Here is a 19,674-nt window from a genome sequence, read left to right on the forward strand (position 1 = left end):
TGAATCCGAACGTAGTGTTTACATGAATGCTGAGAAAGTGATCGGGTTAATGTGTGCGTTTATATCTCACAAGCTTCTGATCGGATTTAATCTTTTGACATGCGCACATTGCAGGAATTTACAGAGTTTCCCGCTGTTTGTGCATAATAACCATCCTACTTTTCTTTGTTTTAAAAACCAAACTTAATATTTATCTATTTAGGGTCCTAATAATGGCGACGACGAGCACATGAACCGTAGAGTGTGCTGCTTGTATTTATCAAGCAGTAAAGCGAAACCTAGTAAACATTGTCCAAAACAGTGTCGTCTGTGGATGAGAGTCTGAAACAAGGACTGTGCTGCTCCACTTCACAGAAATTGGATCAGAGACCAGACAACAGACAGACCAGACAACAATGGTGAGGAAGTTGAATGCTGATATAAGCTGTGTCCCAATTCAGGGGCTGCATCCTTTGAAGTTCGAAGCCGACGTGGCCGCACCGAGCCTTGTTTAAAGTGGAAAGTATAGCCGCGGGGCGATGAAGGCTGTCCCAATGCGAAGGTCCTTCGAAGGCTCCTTTAAAATGTGGCCTGCAAATACGTCCTTCTTTTCCTGTGAATGCAGGATACATCTTAGGAAGGATCCTTCTTAGCCTTGCCTACCCCAGAATTCATTGCGAAATTGCCAGATTACACTTTTAAATGTAAGTTTTGGGTTTCAATTTAATCGACTAATCTAATGTATCTAATGATCAAAATGAAAAAAATAAATACAAGGTTCAAATGTTGACTAATATATTACCAGTATGTGATTTTACATTGGCTAGTTTATAGAGAAACTGCTTGTAAATAAACTGACAGCAGCGAAGGATCCTTCGAATTGGGACAGCCTTCATCGCGCCGCTGTGACGCAATCGGCCTTCAAATACGGCCTTCGGAGAATGCAGCCCCTGAATTAGGACACAGCCATAGTGAGTGCTGATGAGTGATAACAAGGGTGACTTCTTGCAGGTGATTGAGGAGTGTGTGTAGGTGGTGAGCATGAAGGATACTAGGAAGTGTAGTGCTGAGGGTGACTGTGACATGTATTAATGACACCACACACTTTAGATGAATGAATAGACTTAATGATCAGTGAATTAGGACACTTGATGATGATGACGACAATTTGATTTTATTTGATTCTGGGTTATTTCGCAACAAATACATGTGTGTTTTAAACACTGTTACAACAAGCAGAGAAAAATATAATAAAAAGTCAAGGGTCAACTACACCACTAAGGAACCATTAATTACAATAATGGTGATTTAACATTTTCAATGAAACCTCAACAATAACAAGAGATAAACCTCTGTTAATTCTCAATAAGAACTTTTGAATTAGAAAATTGTTAAAATCCAAACATAATTTAAGATGTGGGTTAAATTTTATATGTATGCATTTGGCAGAAACTTGTATCAAAAGTCAAATACAGTGCATTCAAGATATATATTATATCAGTTAATACATTCCATTGAAATTGAACCCATGATCATGGTGTGGCTATCTTTATGGTCTACTGTTTGATCTAGAGTAATGCCTGAAGTAAAAAATAATTGGTTTGATAATGGAAGTCAATTTGACAACCTTAGACTTCATTACAGTAGCCTAACTGTACAATTTCAATTCAGCCAAGATTTAAACAATTTATCTAATATTGTTTGTTTCTGATTTAACTGATAGAATTACTAAACTGAAATAAGGTAAATTATAGCAATTATAAGGTAATTATAGTATATCCGCTAGCCAATTTCTGCAGCCCTGATGCAAAATTTCTGCATATCCTTCATGTTTGATAAAGATGTCTCAGAGTGTGTTGCTTATCAGTTCTTGAGCTTGTGTGAGGCGTTCCAGTCGCTTCTTTAGATCAGCTCTCCTGTGTTCTCGGTCTGAGTCTTCAATCAGCAGTTTGACCACATCTGCCTCTTTCCTCAATTCTAGCATCTGAAGCCGCAATGTCTTAGCTGCATCCTTCAGCATGAAGAGATTTATCAGCATGGGCACATAGTCTGTAAGGCGTTGATGGATAATCTATATGGAGACAGGACATGGAAAAATAAAGATATTTAATCCACCTTTTGGGGTTGGCTTCCCTTTACAGTGATATCTCTGGTGAATCTCTAGTGCCGATACACCTCCATTGTGTGGTTTGGTTGCACATACTGACTCATTTTAAAATTGTTATTAACTGATCATTGATCTGATCATAAAAATAGAAGTGCCTGGTAAAACCAAAATAGGGTTTTCACAGTGATTTTTTAGTTCCTTGAAGAACTTTCCAGTAAAAAGAATTACGGCAATTGCATCACTGATGCTTCATAAGCAACCACCCGCGTCATAGCTCAGATTCCTCTTCTTCAAGAAAATGTATCTGCCCATGCTAGTTGGTTTAAATATTAGAATTCATTGTGTTCATTGAGTGGATTATTCTTATTTTCTCAGGGTGAGCACAATACCATTTCAGAAGGATCTGTGTACCTGCTTCATTACGAGCGAGGACACACATTGTCCTCACACACTTAAGTCCATTAAGTTCTTGAGCTTTCAGCGTGCTCACTGAATGGTTAGCGACTCATTTAATTGTCCACACTGAAAAAAAACTTCAGGGTGAAAGTGTTTTGTTCTCATCTCTCCTTCTTTTTGAGGAGGGAAGGAAGATCAGCTAGGATTTATATCCAAGTCTGGAGGCTCGCAGTGAGGTTTTGTTTAGCTTGGATGTGGATGATGTTTTGTCCTCGACTTCTGAGGAGCTTGCGGGCGGTCCAAATGACATGCCTCCCCCGAGTGGACAGGAAGCTCATCCATCTCTGGCTTAGACAGAGTTGTTTGTTGTTATTTTAAGTGCTGCTGACAAGTTAAAGCTACACTGGGTTGTACCACCTCAACCACAGTCAAAGTCCAAGTTGAATAAGTGCTTTCAGGCTGGCCATGTTGCACTTACATCTCGCAGGACACTGCACAGATTACCTATCCATCTATTTCTGATTTTACCACCATTTATAATTCTTTTTACTGGAAAGTTCTTCAAGGAACTAAAAATGGGTCTTTATATGACATCACTGTGAAAACCCTATTTTGGTTTTACCAGTAACTTTATAAATTGCGGCTCAGTGGTTCATGTAGGTTGTCTACAAACCAGAAGGTTGGTGGTTCAATCCCCAGTTCCACCTGACCAAGTGTCGAGGTGAGCAAGACATGAGCAAGACACCTAACCCCAGCTGCTCCCGACGAGCTGGATGGCGCCTTGCATGGCTGACACCGCCGTCGGTGTATGAATGAGTGAGTGAATGGGTGAATGTGAGGCAAAATGTAAAGCGCTTTGGTGGCCATTGGGTCTGTGAAAGCGCTATATAAATGCAGTTTATTTCCATTTATAAGATGGTGGAGAAGGAGTACGCAGAGATTCCAGATTCCAATTGAGGATACTCCCGCGACTCATCCTTCGCCATCCTCTGTGTAGTCTTGGAAGTCACAACCTACTATTCTATCCAAGCCTTGTAGGACCATGTGGTCCCTGATTGGCAACTCATACATGGTTGCTGGTGGTGCGGTGCTGCACACACTGGTGGTTTTTCAGGTGTAGATGTCCTCAAGGAAATAGATGAGGGTTCTGGTTTGACCCTCGAGGCAGTCGTTGCCCTAAGAAGAGTGACTTTCTTAGCTATTCGAGCCACCAAACATACTGCTTGCATGATTGGTCTTCTTATTGGATCTCAATCTTTACTTTTTGGTGAGGCAGTTTTTTGGTGATTGCACAGTTTGTCCTGTGAGGGCACTGAAGGTTTTGCTGAGGTTTATGTTTATAGCAAGTCTTAGCTGTTTGAATAAGGTGTCTTAATTTAATCTTTGTCAGTGTCTTTGTCTGTGTTCACAGGCTGATAAATTAGCACCCTGTTTGTTGTATGGTGTTGTGGTCTATGGTTCCCATAGTTATGTATGTAATCTCAGTTCATTTTCCTTTGTAGGGAAATCTGAACTGTGATGGCATGGACAGTGGACAGTGCTTGTGCCACCAGCCAGAGAATTGGCATGATTCTAGACAATCGGGCTTCAGATACTAGAGTGTGTTCCAATAGTATCAGCTACTGATGCAGCATTGAGTAAACCTATCCAAGGAACCAAAGTTAAATATGTAACCAATATGTCCTTCATGGAACATAATGGATAGAAGGAACCTTTATTTTGAAACTTACTACAATTTACTATAAACTAGTCATTGGTAGATCTAGTGCTCCAGTGCTAGATGTTGAAAGTACACACTTCAACTGTAAAGCCCCTTTAGATATTACAGTGCATACACAACATTAGCTGTTCATCACAGTTTTACAGTGTGTAAATTAATAACTACATTTCATAGTATGAGTTGCAACCCACCTCATAATAGAGAACCAGTTTGTCTGGAACTAGATTTCTTGAATCCAATAACGCACAGCCTTTCGAACTGTAAATTGTGTCATCATCATCATAGAGGCTCTCGTCACTAGAGTCCATCTCAGTCTTCTGAGGGATGTCAGAGTCATCAAGTTTCTTTTGGAACACCTTGTCCTGAGTGAAGACCAGTTGCTCCATATCAATGAACTCCTTGATTCTTTTCTCCACTTTGGCCTCTTGTTTTGACTGAATGTCATGAATCATTTTCTGAGAAGTACAACATAATACATGGCATATATTACTACTACTACAAATAATAATAATAATAATACAAATAATAAGTTGTACTTACAGATACAATGTTTCTCAGTGGAGGATACTGGTCAAAAGATAAATAACATATCTCTCTGAACACATCCTGAACAATCTCTGAAAATAAAATTTTAGTTTATGACAAGAAGAATTGTAAATTGTTAATGGCTATAAAACAAAAATACATTTTTTTATGTTTGTTTATTTTTGGTTATTTTTTATGAGTGCTGAACCTTTCAATGCAATTCAGAGTTACTCTGAAGTGCATTGAAAAAAATTGTTTATTACTAATAATAACTGACTATACTGTATGTTTATAATATACAGACTAACCTCGTACATGGTTCAGTGTTTTCAAAGCTGGCTCTTGAAGGGCTGCCACATGGTCTTTGATGACACGTTCAAATTCACAATAGTCACTGAACGTAAGCAATTCTCTGCCACGATGCATCTCATTATACTTGTATATCATTTCATTCACTCTTGCTGTGACTACATTTGTAATAACAAAGAGGGAAGGTCTGGTTAAGGGATTTTGGTACAATCCTAAAAAGTAACATGTTTTTAACATCTTGACTTACATGATATTTCAGTGCCTCTTAGGTAGTTGTCCCATTTCTTGAACACAGGACGTAGAAGTGCATGAATGTTTTTGTCTCTTAAATGTCCTGTTCTACTCATTTCATATATTTGATCGCTGAACTTCATTATTATCTATAGGAAGAAGAATCAATTAGGAAAAAAAGGCCTTCATTTATTGGATAGATATGTATAGATAAGATGTATAGATATTGTCATTTATTCTCAGAGCTCTTACACCACTGAGAAAAAGTCCCATCTGCTCTTCTTCAACAGGTGGACCCTGCTCGTAGTTTTTAAGCTCCCTTTGAACGCTGAGTAGTTTAGTCTGAATCTGCTCAGTTAAGTAGGGTAGCGATTTCTGTGTCCATAAGAACATATAATTGTATATATTAGCTGGCTAATTTTAAATAGTATTTAACCCTCCTATTAAATTAATAATAAACATGACCACATGTGACAAACTAAACATCACCACTGTTTTTATGTTCTGATGAAGATTATTGTATATTATTTAAAGAAAGAAAAAAGAAAGAACGAGAAAAGAAAGGAAAAAAGAAAGAAGAAGGCTAGGAGCATGATCATAAAGTGCTTGCCTTGATATGACCAACCAGTTCTTTGGTTAGGTTGTCTGCCAAGCATCGAGTAGATGCTTTACCATCATTCAAAAGAGAGCTTTCAAGAAAAAAAAAGAAGGTTATTATTATTATTATTAATATTGTTATTATTATATAAAAGTTAGAATTACCTGAAATATCGGTGGTTCCTAAAAAAATTAATTTCCACTTCCATGGCTTTAGAAAGAGGGATTTTGTTATTGATGTCACTCTGACCACGACATCGCACAATAATGTAGCCCTTGCTGAGAGGAATGACTTTACCATGGACAATGTTCAAAACATCCCTCTCTGCTCCTCTGTCAATAAGGTCTGGTTTTGTGAGAATTGCTATGCCATGAATTCAACAAAAAATAGATAAAAGTTAGGATAAGCATGAATCCTAATGCTACTGGTTGGCCTGAAGAAATATATTGTAGAAATAAAAAAAGTTGGCAAACCAAGAGTTCTGTATCCATCTGGGTCTACATCTTGTGCCATTCTCAGTGCTTCTGTCGTCGCTATGTCAACATTGCAGGGCACAACAACTAAAATGATGGTTTCACTTTTGTCAATGTATTTCAGTATCAAGTTTTTGATCTAAAAATAAAAGATAAAATGTCCTTTGGTTAAGAAGGTAAGAATCTTTAAGCCACCATGAAACACCATAGAACCCATTATACTTATGCAATATAGAATACAACATTGCCAAAAAAAAAAAATGAACATGTAGAGCTGCATTAATGTGTATAATGAATGATGAAAATGTATTAATAAAGTATTTTTCTCTCTCTCTTGAGTTCATGTTGACTTTAAGTTTCATCTGTCAGCTACAAATAACAACCTAGGGCTTGAAAAAAAGTATTGATTAAATCCACATTCAAACCTGAATGTGATTTATATTTTTGCAGGTGCAGGATTACAGCTTTTATGCCTGTTAACACAAATGTTCATATATTAACAAGATTTCAAACAGCCATTTAGAGATTTTAACACTCTATTCACTCACCTGATCGCCAATATCATTAGGTTGACCTTGTACAGGTACACGGGTTATACCAGGTAGATCGATCAGAGTGAGGTCACACACATCAGTAGATGAAATTTCCAAAGAGATGAGTTCATCACATATTCCAACTGTATTTCCAGCAAGCTTGTTTTGAGCTGTCAAATATACATACATAAGTTTGCAGCAGATTCAAACAAGACTAGTTTGGGATTTTCAAGTAGTATTGGTGAATTTGAGCCTGAAAATCCACCTCAGGACACCAGGGTTGTGGTGCATTCACAGCTGAATGGAGAATCTTTGTCTATTAATTAAATTCCAATTGACTTTCTGAATTGGAATTGAAGAAGCAAACATTCTGAATTTTGCTCAATGATGTTAAACACAGATGGAATATAGGCTTGTGCTTTTTTGAAGATGACATTCATCAGAGCATCATTCAACTGATGCTGGTTATGATCTGTTTCTGTTCATACTGACCTTCTCTGACAAGGTTATCCACCAGTAATGGGTCATGAAAGGTCTCGTTGTGATCACGGTAGGAAATGGTCCCTGACCACGGTCCTTTCTTTAACTTCCGTAATTTCAACTCAAGAGGACATCGAGTAACAATACCTTAAAAGTAAAAAGATAGCACAAAGTTTCTCGAGGATCTCAAGGTTTCAAATCTCATTTATTTTCTCACAATGCAACAAAATGCTCTTCCCTCTTCTCCTTATATGGTATTGAGTGCACTCACTGCACTACGCACATGTTAAAATAGACGTTTCTTGGATGTGCCAATAATGCAGAAGATTAACCGGGAGGAACATTTTAGTAAAGATTTACAGTGAAGATTTTGACTGTAGCACACAAGCCGTATGGACTAGTTTTATAATAATAATTAGTTTATTTTATAAAGCTCCTTTAAAAGTTGCTTTTTCAAAGCTCTTTACAACAAAGACAAAACACAGCAAGAAGAAACAAACAACACAAGATATGCAGACAAGGGGAAAACAACAACAACAATAACGGTATTATAAAGAATACCATAATTTCGAAGCAAAGCAATGTAATGTATGTGTGGAACATCGCTATATTCAGACTGCCAGCAAAAGTCAGATTTTTTTCATATCCAGATTTTATCCAGATAGGTTTTTGATTTGGATGTGGTTTGAAATGCGATTCCAATCAGACTTTTACAGATGCGTCTCAATCTGGATGCTCTGTTATTGAGTTTTTCGTTTCGTAATTACTTTTTCGTAATTACTGTTATTGAGTTTTTCGTTTAGAGAGCAAGATGGACGTAACTGTCACGGTTCATGAATCCACTGTCTCTCTCTCTCGTGTGTGTGTCTGTGGGCGTGGTCATTGATCATTGCTGATCAGCAGCGCCAGCTGGCTTCAATTGTTTGTCCCTTTATATGTGCAGTAACTGGTGTCTCATGTTGTCAGATCGTTGTGGTTCCCCGGTGTGTGTTCCCGTTCCTGTTTCGTGCTGTTCGTCTGGACCTTTGTGGATTGCTTCGTGTTCTTCGTCGTTGACTTCTGTCCTTGATTCGCTCTGCTGCACTTCCGCACTGGATCACCGAGCACCATCACCGGGTTGTCCACCGAGGTCCCTGCGCCACAGTCCACCTGAGCTTGTGTCCGTCTGACCTACTGCTTTCATCAGCCTTGCTATTGTCACAGTAACGTCTCCGTTCCCTACTCACTATGAGTTACGTCGTGATGACGAATGGGGTTCCCAGTCTAATCATGCCACCTCGGCTGTCTTCCAGTGCCCTGCGTAAGTCTGAGCTCCCTGTTGTGGCTTGCCAAGGGAAAGACACATCCTCAGAGAGGCTTACAGTGGAAATACACATGTGGGGGTCGACCAGAGGGGAACCTAGCCAATGCGAAAACTGCTGGTGGCATAACTCTGCCGTTGACGTCAACAGCGCTGGAGGAACTCAGGGCTTCTCGGGAAGGCTCACCTGAGGAGAATATCGCACGTATCCAGTCCGTGGAGTGGAATGGCGAGCAAGCGAAGACACCTGAGCAGATTATAGTACCGGCTGGCTGAAGCGAGTACATGAGAGGAAACTGGCTCCACTTGGAGATTGTAAAATCTCGCGAATGTGTTGGGTGTTGCCCAGCCTGTAGCTCTGCAGAGCCCAAGAGGAAGCCACACTCCGGGTGGAGTGGGCCTTAACACCAAGGAGGCACGGTCGGCCTTGCTGCTGGCATCCCAAAGCAATGGCGTCCACTATCCAGTGAGACAACCTTTGCTTGGAGAGAGGCTTTCCCATCAGCTTTCCAAAATAACAGACAAAGAGCTGGTCTGAGGTCCTGAAACACTGCGTTCTGTCTTTGTAAGCACTGTGGGTGCATACTGGACAGAGCAGTGCCAAGGCTGGGTCTGCCTCCTCCAGGGGCAGCGCTCACAGGTTCACCACCTGATCTCGAAAGGGAGTGGTGAGATCCTTGGGAACATATCCAGGCCGGGGTCTCAGGCAATGTTCCCTCTAATTTTTTTTCTTGCTGAGCAAAACTTTTTCCTATTGGGCGGACATTTTTTGCCACCTGAGCAAAAATATTCTTTATACCTGACCTGTACAGCATACGTAGAAACACAATGGTTTCGACATTCAGTTGTAACTTTTAACTTGAATGTGCCATTTCTATTTTATTTGACCCTTGATGTAACTTATTGGTATTAAATCATATTTTCGAAAAACAAGCAGTTAATTAAGAAGTCACTGAAAGCACATTTTAGGTTACCTGATTTTTTTTTACAGTGCTGTTAACTGTACAGTCTTTACCAAGAAATCCTATGAAAAATAATTTACAAAATCTTCTGCAGGACAATTCAATTCTTTACAATAATAGAATATAGTATGAAAGAAAATTAAGCTGTTACACTGAGATGGTTTGGGAAAACCATAAAGTGTTTTTGTACAGTCAATTCATTGTGTACAGGAAGCATTAAACCATCAAAGTTAAATGATTGTTTATTGCTTATGAATTTCCAATATTTTCTTTAGCAGGGGGTTTCAAACTTTTTAATGGCAAGGAGCCCTAAACAATACCCTTGTGAGATTCTTTATTTAGGCTTATAATATAATAAAATATAGGCCTAATATAATATAATATAATATAAGAAAACGAATTTAAGTATTTGAAGTGATATAATATATCAGTTTAAATGCTTCAATTTGTTTCCATATTATATTATTATAATATGAAAACAAACTGAAGCATTTAAATAGATCTAATAGCTAAATATTTTCAAGAAAAGTGAATGTGAACTCTTTTATAATCTAACCATCCCTGAAACTCCCCCACACACAAAAACATCTATTTAAACTAATGATGTATTTTTAATTTGCACGCAGGTGGGTGTGTAATTGTTACTGTTCTGTGTCCATCAACCGTTATTTCCACCACTTTAATCAAACCACTCTTCTTTAAAACATTATGATGTGATTTTATTTCACATGTCTTTTCTCGTTTCACGTTTCTCGTTGCCTCTCATATTGAGCTATTTGGTCCGAACACACGACTCACTGCCAATCACACGCGCTCACATCGTTCTCTTTCTATGAAACCTGTAAACTGCATTCACCAGTTTTCACTCAATAGCGGTTGACCAGAGCACTGAAATTATTTCTCACTTAAACTACAATCAAATGGATTTCCCCACACATTTTGCGTCAGTCCTCTGCGTGGCATTTTATTCTTTTCTGCGCGGCCGCCGCTTCAGAAGTGCGCGGCCGCGCACGCGCGCAGCTTAGAGGGAATATTGGTCTCAGGATCACGTGAGAATAGGCCGGCCCGAATTTCAGGCATGCTTCGTCAGCGGAAAATGCCCTCAGGTCCCCTACCCTCTTATTGGAGGCCAATGCAATAAGAGGTGGTAGAGTACTCAAACCTACCTTGTCCCGTCCAGGAGCCACACGTGGAGGTTCCAAAGATCGGGACGAGGGTACCATAGGGTGCCCCGTCTCTGAGAAAGGAGGTCCTTCCTTGGATTGGCCAGGGAAGTGCTGTCGCGAGGAGTATAAGTTCGGAGAACCAGGTTCGGCTGGGCCAATGAGGCGCAACCAATATGACCTGCTCCTCATCCTCCCTGATCTTGCACAGGGTCTGTGCAAGAAGGCTCACTGGGGAAAACGCATACTTGCGTAGGCCCTGCGGCCAGCTGTGCGCCAGTGCGTCCGTGCCGAGAGTGCCCTCGGTCAGGGAGTAAAACAGGTCACAATGGGACGAGTCGTGGGAGGCAAACAGGTCTAGCTGCGTGTCCCCGAACTGATCCCAAATCAGCTGAACCAACTGGGGATGGAGTCTCCATTCTCCAGGTAGAGGCTGAAGCCGTGAGAGCTCATAGGTAACACTTTAGAATACGGTTCCTTCGTTAATGAATAACTACACAGGAACAAATGAGTAACACAATATTAACAATCTAGTAACTACTATTAACTAACAAGAAATTCTGATTAACAAATTAATAAGTAACAGCGCACAGATGAAAGTGGTAGTTCACTATTAACTAATCAATAACTACTTTTTTTTTATTCTTCCCAGAGAACTACTGTAAGAATCATGGTAACTAACTAGTAATGACTCAAGTGTTACTACATACTTCTAAAGGAATGACTAATTATTTGGATCCGTATTCTAAAGTGAAGATCATGGTAACTAACTAGTAATTACTCAAGTGTTACTACATACTTCTAAAGGAATTACTCATTCTTTTAAGCTTTTGAGGTTTTTGGTGAAGTTTTAGATAGTAATTCCCATAGAAGTATGTAGTAACACTTGAGTAATTACTAGTTAGTTACCATGATCTTCACTTTAGAATACAGATCCAAATAATTAGTAATTCCTTTAGAACTATGTAGTAACACTTGAGTAATTACTAGTTAGTTACCATGATCTCCACTTTAGAATACGAATCCAAATAATTAGTCATTCCTTTAGAAGTATGTAGTAACACTTAAGTCATTACTAGTTAGTTATCATGATTATTACATGAAAAGCCAATCCTAAAGTGTAGAATCGTCTAATCCTTCACAAGATATTTGCACACACGTATGAGGTAGGAGACATTAATAAAATCTTCTTTTTTTTTTTTTGCGAGGTATAGGTTAAATAATAAAATCACTGTATATGATATTTGGATGGCCGATATGTTCTCAATATCGATAATCGATAATGTTACTCAATATGTTCCAGCCGTCACCGTGACTCTGGCCAATTTTCTGGCATTCCTCTGGACTGGCATTGAATCACTACAGGACAAGTAAGGTCCCGACAACTGCATTTAAAAAGCCATTTCTTTAAAATTATTCAGTTGATAAATAGGTCTCTAGGAGAGAGCATAGGCTAATTATTTCCCAAATCATAAGTCTGCTATGCTATTACATATTGATAAACCTTGTGTATTTGTTTACAGAAGCAGTTATTAATGTTAATGTAGTACTAGTCATTTGTCCTGAATAGTTATTGATTAGTTTTGCATTAACTATTAATCTTCTTCAGTAGTTCTCTGGGAAGCATAAAATAATAGTAGTTATCAATTAGTTAATAGTGAACTACCACTTTCATCTGTGCGCTATTACTTACTAATTCGTTAATCAGAATTCCTTGTTAGTTAATAGTAGTTACTAGATTGTTAATATTGTGTTACTCATTTGTTCCTGTGTAGTTATTCGTTAACGAAGGAACCGTATTCTAAAGTGTTACCCATCGGCTGCACAGTTCAGGTCTCCCGGGATATAAATGGCTTGAAGCGACCTCAGATGCTTCTGACTCCATAGTAGGAGGTGGCGGGCGAGTTGCGACATACGGCGGTGGCGTAGACCATCTTGACGGTTGTTGTACGCTACTGTCGCGGTATTGTCTGATCGGACTAGTACGTGCTGGTTCTTGAGCAACGCATGGAAGCGGTGCAGAGTGAGATGTACTGCCAGCAACTTGAGGCAATTGACATGCCAAAGGCGCTGGGGTCCTATCAAGGAGCCCGCAGCAGCATGTACATTGCACATGGCACCGCAGCCCGTGCCTGGAAACAACAACATGCCTGCAAACTTGTTCTAAGGGCACTCCGGCCCGTAGAAAGCTGAGGTTCGTCCACGGGGTGAAGGTCTGACGGCAGGTCGGAGTAACTGGTACTCGGATCAGCCAGTCGTCGAAGTAGTTCTGGATGCGAACCCCGTGTTGCCGTAGTGGCGCAGGGGCTGCCTCGACGACCTTCGTGAAGACGCGAGGAGACAGGGCTAGCCCGAATGGGAGAACCGCGTACTTGTATGCCCGCCCCTCAAAAGCAAACCGCAGGAACGGTCTGTGTCGAGAAGAATGGAGACATGAAAGTAGTAGTCCTTCAGGTCGATCGCTGCAATCCAATACCGTGGCCGCACACATTCGAAAATACGTTTGGCCGTGAGTTAAGCCAAAGGTGTCACTCCTGAACCACGTTAGTGGACATCACCTGGCCAAGGAAGCGTGCGGTCACTTTCGCTGCCCGAAGAGCGAGGTCAGTGGTGACACGCAGCTCATCAAAGAGCCCTGGGTCAGTCCTGGGCCTGGTAGACCTGCAGATTGGCCATGGCATGCAAAGAGGCGGCTGCCTGGAGATACAGGCTTAACCCAAACATAAAGTATGGATTGCATTTATGATACCTCAAAGTCCTTTAAGGAGATTTAATGTTATGATCACTCATTTTATTACAGTCCATCTCATTTTGTGTTCTATTAATACAAATAATAAAAACAGGTGTGGAATGACACAAGGATGGGCAAACGACGACAACATTTTCATTTCTGTTTGAACTACCACTTTATTGTTGCTCCTGAAAAGCAGTATCACCTTATTATATATGATTATTTAGGGATATTTGTAAGCCATGAAAGGCTTTAAAACTAAACTTAAACTTAAAACTAAAATTAAAACTATTATGCAAAGTTCACTTTTACATGGTGTTTGAACATAAATGTGTGTTGGTAGTGTATGTACACAACCCTCCTATAATGATAAAAAAAATCCACCCACTCCTCTTTTTTTTAAATCGCCATGAATAACAGTGTCTCAGAACAAGCAGTCACTTTGTACAAGCCCCGCCCACGACTGTTGATGGACTCTGACATATTAGCTTAGATCCCGCCCTGTACAACCAAGTTGTACACTGTCCATCATTTTACCTGTTAGTCGTAACAAGTGTTTTTGTGTGATGTATGTTGATGATAATGCAATGGAGAGAGAGAGTTTATGTATAAGACTTTAATGTGCAAATCTTGTACTGTGTTTTATTCAGCTCTTACACTGATTTTCTAGAGTGAAACAGATGGTTCATCTTTTGCGTGAAGTACAACTTCATAAAACTCATCAGTAAAGTTTTGACCATCATTCGGACGAGGTCCGCTAAAACAGGCTTGTACTAATAATGGATAAAAGCAAGATGACAACAGAAGTTATAACCAGGGCTTGACATTAACACCGCCAACCCGCCATATGCGGGTGGATTTCAGCAGTGGCGTGTGACAGAGTCACTCCTTGTAACGATGATCGGCTGGATTGCCCTTGAATTCCATGAGAGGGCACTCCACTTCTGAACTGCTTTACCCTGAACTGTTTACGCACACACCCTGAACTGATCACTCACACCTGTTTCCATTGATCACTCTCCCACCTGCATCTAGTTCCACACGCAGCTCCACACACATTTATACCTCACTGTCACTATCACCCTTGGCGAAGTCTTGAATGAAGGTATGACTCACTGTTGTGTTCAATTCCTAGCGTCTCCTAGTCTGTAATGTAGTCTGTAATCCAGTCTGATATCTAGTCTTGATTCCAAGTCTGCTTTTGAGCGTTTCCTAGTTTGCTTGCCCGTCTGTGTTTACGACCCTTGCTGAATCCTCTTCTCCTCGATTGTCTGCTGCCTGCCCATTGACCTTCTGCCTGTTCCCTGGATCTTGTGTCGTCTGATACCTGCCTCTGTTCTCCTGCCTGGTATTTGGATTGTGATTTAGCCTTGTCTTGCTGTGTCTGCTGTCTGTGACCGTTGCCTGTCTGACTATCCTGTAAATAAACCTACGCTGCGTTTGGATCTACCTGTGTCTGATTGTTCATAACCCTCCTACTAGCCACTTTGGCGGGCTGAATTGTATATGCCTAATACATTTTTCAATTGTAGTCTTTTAATAAGGCATCTGAAATAATAAACTAAGTGCAATCTAGTGTTGTCAAAAATATATATTTTTTCGATACTGAACTATCTGAAACTCTTCCGCAGGATGCACCAGCAATGCGTTCTCCCTCTTTAATCTGTCCAACAGTGAGTTGACACCCTTTACAGTCTATGTAAAGACACACACAAACCCGCTTCCCTTTACTCACTCATTTAATTTGCTCCGGATGAATATTGTTGGTTACAGGGTGAGGGATTGAGCATAATTGTACTCATTCCCGCAGATTTTGTGCTCACACCCAAAGTGCTTGCACATAAAGACAAGTATATTGGCTATTTAAAACTGTATAATGGGTCCGTGCGTCATGTCTCAAACCAACAGCAGCCTAATATACCGGCTGCCAAATAATGAGATAATATTAAAAATATCTATATGGCAGTTTTTCCCTATGGTATCGATGTGAAAATGCGGAGTGGCTAGTATCTTTGAAAAACCACTAGCCACAGTGGCTGGTGAGCAAAAAAGTTAATGTCAAGCCCTGGTTATAACCGTAATTAAACTAAACTATACCTGTTCTATATCCATACAGCATATATTCTCTGACTCTGTGGGGATTATTGTCTGACTCCGGTTCGAACTGAACACCGCTACTGAGAGTTTCTGACATTTTCATTGCGTGAGATTGTCCTGTCACTTGAGCATGAGCTCTTGAAGCTCCGCTCTCTTCATGAAAGAGGCCGGGTCCGCCGGGAGCACCAGCTCATTTGCATTTAAAGGGACCAAAAAGTGTCAATTTGAACATGCTATAAAAATTATCTGTGGGGTATGTTGAGCTAGAACTTCACATACACACTCTGGGGACATCAGATACTTATATTACATCTTGTAAAAAAGGGGAATAATAGGTCCCCTTTAATTATATTTCACATAATAATTATGAACGTAATTTTCCCCAATCCTGCCAAGTGCCCTATTTTTGGTTTGTGCCACTGTCCTGCATGATTTATATGCACAACCCTGATTAAAATTATAATTATGCATTTTAACAAGAGTTTTCAATAAAATCTGTTGTCTCCTTTATTGCTTGTTTAATTTTTGTTATGCTTGTTTTTATTTTTTATATGGGTCATTCTACAGAAATGTCCACTTTTGGTATGGCAAGAGATGTCTTAAAATTAGTGCTGTCAAACGATTAAAATATTTAATCGCGATTAATCGCATTAATGTCATAGTTAACTCGCGATTAATCGCATTTAATCGCACATTTTTATCTAGGCTATTCTAAATGTCTCTTGATTTCTTTTTGTCCCATTATTTTTTTCTCATTTTAATGCTCTTATCAACATGGAAAAGTGGATCGGCTTGCTTTGTGCAAATGTTTTTTATTGAAAACAATATTGGCATATACTGTGTTCAATTTCACACTAAAACATTATCACTTGGAGCAAATAATCTCTCACACAATATAACACTGTCCATCAATAAAAGGGTGAAAGAAATACTGACAGGTCCTGATATTGACGAGGGGGCGGAGAATTCGCATCAGCTGTGTGTGTGTGTGTGCTGGCCATCATCAAGTGGTATTCAGACTGGACGTGCTACGATGATGATAGCTCAGTTCACAACGACAAAACACACAGATCACTTTGGTCTTGTCAATGGAACCATTTGGCAACTTTTTAAAAGTAAACTTTCCATTCAGAATCTTATTGGCATCCATTTCGGCGTCTCACGCTCGTCATCCACTCAAAACTGGACGTTTTGAACGTTCCTATAACATTCAGAAATAACGTTTTTATAACTTAATGGGAACGTTATGAAAACATTCTTATAACCTAAAATTGTTAGCTGGGGAAGAGGAGAGATTTGCGATTGCACTGAACACGTTTTAAGTGCAGGCATATTCTCTGAGTGAGCCCAGAGAAAATTCTTACAAGAGCAGCGTGTATCTGAGAGCGCGCGCGACTCGAGCAGAGAGATTCGTGCTCGGCACATTATATTCCGCGCGCGAGCAGAGAGATTCGCGCTCGCAAGCCCAAACAAGTGTGTGCGGCGTGCCTGTTGTTTTGTTTCCGGTCTAGCTAGATTCGCTTGCGCTTTCAAAACGTCCTCGCGCGCCGCAAGCCATTGAAATGAATGGGTTTCATAGCGCAGCGGCCCGCATGCCGTCCTGTTGCAAAAGCATGTGAAAAAAAACCTACAAAGTTTGCTAGGCCAAAAAGACCGTTAATCGCGCGATAAAAAAATTAACGCCGTTAAAATGGGTTTGCATTAACGCCGTTAATAACGCGTTTAACTGACAGCCCTACTTAAAATGTATTTCTTTTTCTAACATTTAAACTTACACCACATTATTAGATTACCCTTTGACTTTATGAATATGCATAAATGACAGCTTAATGATTTTTTATATTTTTTGTGCATTTATTTAAAGATCGCATGTACCATTTTTTTGTCAATGGTGTTACCTTACTTCTTTGGCAATATTAAATGTTTTTATGAAATATTATTTCAAATTTTTTTCAGCACATGTAGTCAGGGTTATCAAAAAAAAATGCAACAAATAAGGAGATTATGTTTTTATTTATTTTAATCAGGTTTGTTAAAAGTGTGCTTGAATGAGGTTAGTTCATTTGCGCAACCTTGTATTTGCTATAACAATGAAAATATTTGAAAACCAGTTAATATCAAGTAATGATGCAATCCTTTAAATCTTAACTTGGCATATAATCTAAATGAATATTTGAGTAAAGTTTGTCTATAAATGGGAGTCACTGGTGTTACCCATAAGAAAGGTGACACCAGTGACAGTAACACCAGTGACAATTTTCATGAAAAATTCATTTTACAAAATGGCTGCTGCAAGGTATCAAACCACATGTTGTCAATCATGGTAACTAAATTAAGTAGTTTAATCCATTTGTATTCGCATTTTTTTTTTACAATTACCTAACAATAAATTAGGTCATACCAGTGACTTCAACTAAAAGCTTCATATGAAATCATGAGATAAATGAGAATATTTCTGATAACTGAAAAGAGACAGAGGATTTATTATGGGCTTTTCTTCATAGAAATTCAGGAAATTGGAAGAAGGAAGTCAAGTGATGTCATCAGTGTGATTTTTATTTCAAAATAAGAGATTTTTGTTTAACGGTAACACCAGTGACACAACTCCAGGGGACCACTACTTTCATTATAAATTTTATAATATTTATTCTGCATTTCGTTTTTTTATGTCATTTACATAATATATTAGATAGTTATGTTATTGTATTTTAAATGGTGTAAAAACCTGTTATTGACCTCAAAATAAAGCATTTTCCCTCTGTACATGACTTTGGGGACGAGCACTTCTGTGGTGTTTGGAATTCTATATAATAAATGAAAAATAAAATATTGCCACTTGATGGCTCATGTAATTGTTCAAATTGTTTTATTTTAAAATGTAAAGAAATTGTAATTCTAAAGTATTTTTTAAAAGTGTAATATTTCTGTAAAAGCTAGGGACAGAAAAATGGACATTTCCGTAGAATGACCCATATATAAAATAACATTTTATATAAATGTAACAAATTATTATTATTAAAGCTCATTGGACAAAACCATCAGCTACATAAATAAATGTAAATTAGTTTCATTTCAATAGATGGGTGGCAATAACATGCACCACTGCAATAAATAATTCCAGTCACTCTCATTTAGTTACAAGGAGCTGAAGTAATTTCAGAGTCTTACCACTTCCTCGAGGTAAAGCCACCCCAGAGAGAGCCTCCAAAACAGAACTCTTTCCAGAACTCTGATCTCCCACCACTGCAATGGATGGTAGATCTATATCCTTATCAATGGCGATCATCCTCAGAGAGTCAATCAACTCAATCAAAGGCTGAACAGACTCAATGAAATGACTGTGGGATGCTCCATGAGTTTGTGAGTCTGAAAATGAGCTTTATAATAAAAACATCAAACAGAGATATTATTTAGATCTTGTTTAGATGATTAATTAGATTATTTAAATTGTTTTTTTCTGAGTTTTTAAAGTTGTCATATTAAATGTACAATATGTACACACAATTACATATTTTCATGTTTAATTGGCAACAAAGAACAGTCAAACCGATACAAAAAAATAAGCTGAATACTGTACCTCCCTTCATCTTGGGAATCATAGTCTTTAAATTTGTCCGGATGATCCATGGTTTGTCTGAAAATGAATTAAGAATTCTAAGCTGATATTACTGAATTAATTAAAAAGAATGATTAGGTGTCTGCAATAAGCCAAAATAACATGTTAAGTCTTGGCAAACACCATGTTCAATGCAGTACCCAAATAGAAATGTAAAAGAAAGAAACTGTTGTCTCCTTACCTTATGCTTGCGTTGTGTGTAATAACAGTTAAACATCTGAAAGGTGCTGGTGTTATATAAGGTATTATTTATTAACAGAATGAACACCAATAAATCTAAAGTTGTAAGGAACTGTATATGACTCATGACTTGACTGAATTGTCATAGACATTATCTGTAGACAGGTTCAATCAGAACCTATTAAAAGATAAATTCTTAGTTTCATTTGTCCTTATCATGTTCATCAAGGCAGTTACGATGACTGTCAATATAACAGTAAAGATAATATTCAGT

The 19,674-nt window shown here is 38.9% G+C and overlaps 1 protein-coding gene across 1 annotated transcript; it reads right to left on the reverse strand.

Annotated features, from left to right (window-relative positions):
* Nucleotides 1–1,634: 1,634 nt before the first annotated feature.
* Nucleotides 1,635–19,364, reverse strand: mxf (myxovirus (influenza virus) resistance F). Its single transcript, XM_056262571.1, has 13 exons — nt 19,182–19,364; nt 18,773–18,981; nt 7,364–7,498; nt 6,887–7,041; nt 6,339–6,477; nt 6,030–6,228; nt 5,878–5,956; nt 5,520–5,642; nt 5,284–5,416; nt 5,036–5,194; nt 4,743–4,819; nt 4,394–4,657; nt 1,635–2,050 (listed from the first exon to the last, which is right to left on the reverse strand). The coding sequence occupies exons 1-13, from the start codon at nt 19,229–19,231 to the stop codon at nt 1,826–1,828; spliced, it is 1,947 nt and encodes a 648-aa protein (XP_056118546.1). The 5' UTR covers nt 19,232–19,364; the 3' UTR covers nt 1,635–1,825.
* Between the last annotated feature and the right edge of the window lie 310 nt (nt 19,365–19,674).

This window comes from Rhinichthys klamathensis, unplaced genomic scaffold, assembly GCF_029890125.1.
Source record: "Rhinichthys klamathensis goyatoka isolate OS25496 unplaced genomic scaffold, OSU_Roscu_1.1 h1tg000194l_1, whole genome shotgun sequence".
In the NCBI taxonomy this organism is placed as follows: Eukaryota; Metazoa; Chordata; class Actinopteri; order Cypriniformes; family Leuciscidae; genus Rhinichthys; species Rhinichthys klamathensis.